This window comes from Nannobrachium achirus (assembly GCF_963921795.1).
Source record: "Nannobrachium achirus genome assembly, chromosome: 17".
Lineage (NCBI taxonomy): Eukaryota > Metazoa > Chordata > Actinopteri > Myctophiformes > Myctophidae > Nannobrachium > Nannobrachium achirus.
Window position 1 is genome coordinate 62139291 of NC_137824.1, and position 4075 is coordinate 62143365.

Here is a 4075-nt window from a genome sequence, read left to right on the forward strand (position 1 = left end):
CACGGCACCCCAGGGTGCCCCGTCACCCATTTTGAAAACCCCTGCCTTAAAGATTCCCCCTCAACGGTTCCAGTTCCTGAACGGTTCCTCCAGGAGGTTCCACGTGGATCCTTACAGGTTCCTGGAAACGAGAAGGTCTGAGAACCTGTTATTGGAACGTACGGTGGAGCAGACATGAAGTCAGTCCGGTCCACAGAACAAACTCCGCTCCGCTCTGACACAAACCGCTTCCAGAAACAGAATGTGACGGAACCCGTTCCTGGTTTCTACACGTCAGATCCGCTTCCTTCTTTTCAGAATCCCGCCTCCAATTCTCTCTGTCTAGAGTTAACCCTTAAGGTTCTAGAGTTAACCCTTAAGGTTCTAGAGTTAACCCTTAAGGTTCTGTGTAGAGTTAACCCTTAAGGTTCTGTCTAGAGTTAACCCTTACGGTTCTAGAGTTAACCCTTAAGGTTCTAGAGTTAACCCTTAAGGTTCTAGAGTTAACCCTTGAGGTTCCGTCTCGTTAGAAGTGCAGAGGAACTTGTCCCGGGGGCGTGGCCTGCGGCTGCTGCTGCGTGGCCACAGCGGTGTCAACTGAGCGCGTGCGGAAAAGCTGCGTGAGGGCGAACACGGAGGAGATGAGGACGGTGCAGCGCTTGGCGAGGAGGCGGACCCCCTCCCCCTCCCCCCCCCTGCCCCGCCCCTCCCCCCCGGCCCGTCCCGGCCGTCTCCACGGCGCCCACAAAGTCCCGGTACAGTCCTACGATCTCCTTCATCTTGTCCATGGCCTCCCTGGCCTCCTCCAGGTCCTCTGGAGGGGGTCCCCCTAGGGGTCCCCCTGGGGGTCCTCCCCCAGCCCCCCTGCAGGCGGGGCAGCCCGGGCAGGGGGGGCAGGGTGGGCAGGACGTCCTGAGGCAGGCTGCAGAAAGCTGAACCAGAGCACTGAAGCTGTTGGAGAGGCTCCTGAGGGCCTCGTCGGGGGCCCAGCCCACCCTGGTGGCCCGCTGACACCCTGAGGCCAGCCTCCTCGCCTCCGTCTGCAGCAGGCTGCGCTCCGCCTCCGTCATGCCCGGGTTCAAACCCCCACAGCACCCCGAGGAACCCGGGATGGTAGTAGAGCCCAGCGAACCGCCGTCCCTGAAGTCTCCGCCTCCGTTCTGACCGTAGACTGTGAAGAGAAACAGACGATGTTACGGCGTTGGTCTTTAATGAAGCCTTTTTTAGAGTCATTTCAAATCCCTTATGTCAGAGTGTCAGTGCAGCTGACGCTCTGGACCAGAGCTAACCTGAGTCCAAACAGTTTGAAATCTCCTGGGTTACATACCTCCTGTGTGGTTGTGGTTGGGGTCTGGGGCCTCCTGGGGGTTGGTATTAAGGTTAGGGTACATATTGGGGTACATACTTCCAGTGGGGTTGGGGTCAGGGTTAGGGTTAGTGTTAGGGTACATATTGGGGTACATACCTCCAGTGTGGTTGTGGTTGGGGTCCGGGGCCTCCTGGGGGTTGGTGTTGGAGTTAGGGTTAGGGTACATATCAGGGTACGTACCTCCAGTAAGGTTGTGGTTGGGGTCAGTGTTAGGGTTAGGGTACATATCAGGGTACGTACCTCCAGTGTGGTTGTGGTTGGGGTCCGGGGCCTCCTGGGGGTTGGTGTTGGGGTTGCTGGTTCCTCTCTCCAGCAGCAGCAGCAGCTGCTCTATGTCGTGCCTCAGCGAGGCGAAGCCCCCCTTCAGCCCCCCGTAGCGCTTGTTGCTCAGGGAGTGCAGGGCCGGAGCGGCGGGCGACACGGGGCGGTGCAGGGCCGGAGCGGAAGGCGACACGGGGCGGGGCGACGCCACCAGCGGGCTGAGTTCCGTGGAGGCGGGGCTAAGGGCAGATAGGGGGCGGGGCGTGTCCCGGAGCAGCGACAGGATGTTGGGGTTGGGGGGCGGGGCGGTGGGGGAGGGGCCGGCGGAGGGGGCGGGTTTGGGCCGCTGTGTGCGCCGGGAGAACTCGTAGACGGTGAGCTCCTCGTCGAAGCCCACGCCCTCCTCCGCGCCGGCGTCCGAGCCGCTGAAGCAGTTGGCGTAGACGGTGCGGCAGCCGCACGCCTCGCGGTGCTGCCCCGGGGGCGTGGTCTCAGAGTCTCCGCCCCCTCCGGCCGGCGGGCTGGCGGAGACGCCGCCCAGACCCACCGCCGAGTGAGGCCGCGACTGAGGCTGCTCCGACGACACCACCCCGGCCCCGCCCCTCCCTCCTCTCTGCTTGAAGTTCAGGTTGGTTTCGTGCGTCGTCGTGCCGTTGGCCCGCGTGGCGGCGTGCGAGGTCACCTCCTGCGTCTCCTTGAAGGTGGCGATGACCACCTCTGCCCCGTCGTCCAGAACCTTCTCCTTGAGGTCCGACGCCCCGCTGGCCACCGACAGACCCGAGCCGAAGCCCGACGTGGTGTCACCGTTGATGGACCCGCTGGAGGCAGGGTAGTCCAGGGTGCCCAGGATCTCCTGGAGGAGGGAGGAACATGTAAGCAATTTACCATTCGAGGTCGGGTTGTTGGCTGATTTACCACTGTTTCAGGGTTGTACAGGCTCGTGACACAACCATATAAATGAAAGAAACCATATAAATGAAAGAAACCATATAAATGAAAGAAAACACTGTTGTAACTTGCAAGGATCTTTAGTTACAATCATCAATTGTTTCAGAATACACATATACTTCCGCCACAGCATATAGTCAGTTAGTAAACGTAGGACGACCTCGGACCACCTACGTTTTCAATAATCAGCTCACGGTAAGGAACTGGGGTCGGTAAAGGAAGGTGTTCCGACTCTGGTTGTTTGGGAGGCGCATTGATCTAAATGTTAAAACTGCGAGGGTTGTTGGCCTATTTACCACTGTTTTAAACCAATCAGAATCCAGTATGTGAACATGTGACTAGAAAAAGTGGTAGAATATTGATTAATTAATTAATTGATAGTTGATAACCTTATCGTTCCACTGACTGATTAATTGATAAGCAGCGTTTTTAGGACCAAATGGAAAATTCTTGTCCGAAACCAAAGATGATTGCAGACATGACATTAACGAGCATCAACGAGCTTCAGCTGGACACACACACACACACACACACACACACACACACACACACACACACACACACACACACACACACACACACACACACACACACACACACACACACACACACACACCTCTCCTTTGCAGTGCTCAATTGGAGTCTGTCTCATTTCTTTCCAAAAGCCCTTGAATATGATGGAATATGTTTAAAGATTACAGTGATTTTGTTAAGATCACATTTGATATCACACACACCATACCTGTAAACTTTCACCAGGCAAAACCTCTTCTGTTTTCTATGTGTCCATGGAGTTAACATTACTCTGATAGACCACCGGGTGGCGGTTATAATGTGCAAATATGTCTTCCCTGTGTATTTTTGGTTTCTTCCTGAAAGCTGAAGGCCTCTCAGTCAAAAGGCCCTATCGAAAAACACAGATTCAATGACATCATAAAATGTTTTAGGTGGGAAAATCCTTAACGGCAATTAATGGTTTTAGATGACTTGTTAGCATCCTACCTGTGAGCAGGTCATGTACCAGGGAAGGGCCTGGATTGCCTGGCAGTGCCAGCCTCTATCACACACTTCGTTTTGGGAAGAGAGTCTGGGATTGCAGGGAGAGATTCTATTTCTGGGGGGCGGGCTAAAGCCTGGTGAAGCCAGCCAGAGCTCTTAATTGCTCCCTTTGAACTTCAAAAGGGTTGTGAAATGCGGTAATTGATTGAGCCATACAAGTGTCAATAGCTCGTTAGTCAATGAAAGCATTAAAGACTACAACCTGTTTGATGTCTGTAATTAGAGTGGAGGGGGGATGTGTTTGTATACACACAGACTCGCCTGATTGGCTGAATGGTTCTGAACCAGGCCACCACCCACCACGTGCCCCATGATTGGCTAGCCCTCACTACAACACCACCAACGCCAGGGGGTGGTGTTGAGTGCAGTCTGGTTTATTAACCAGGCAAGGCCTGGATGCCTACCTGTGAGCGGGTCATGTACCAGGGTGTTAGGGTTAGGTACCTGTGAGCGGGTCAT

At 55.2% G+C, this 4075-nt stretch overlaps 1 protein-coding gene across 1 annotated transcript in view; it reads right to left on the reverse strand.

Annotated features, from left to right (window-relative positions):
• Positions 1-505: 505 nt before the first annotated feature.
• frmpd1b (FERM and PDZ domain containing 1b) overlaps positions 506-4075 on the reverse strand; it is a gene marked incomplete at both ends in the record, with an annotated part of 49345 nt that continues 45775 nt past the window's right edge. Inside the window, 3 exon segments of the mRNA XM_080746849.1 lie at positions 506-671; positions 673-1150; positions 1589-2462. Coding sequence (XP_080602975.1) covers positions 506-671; positions 673-1150; positions 1589-2462 — 1518 coding nt within the window.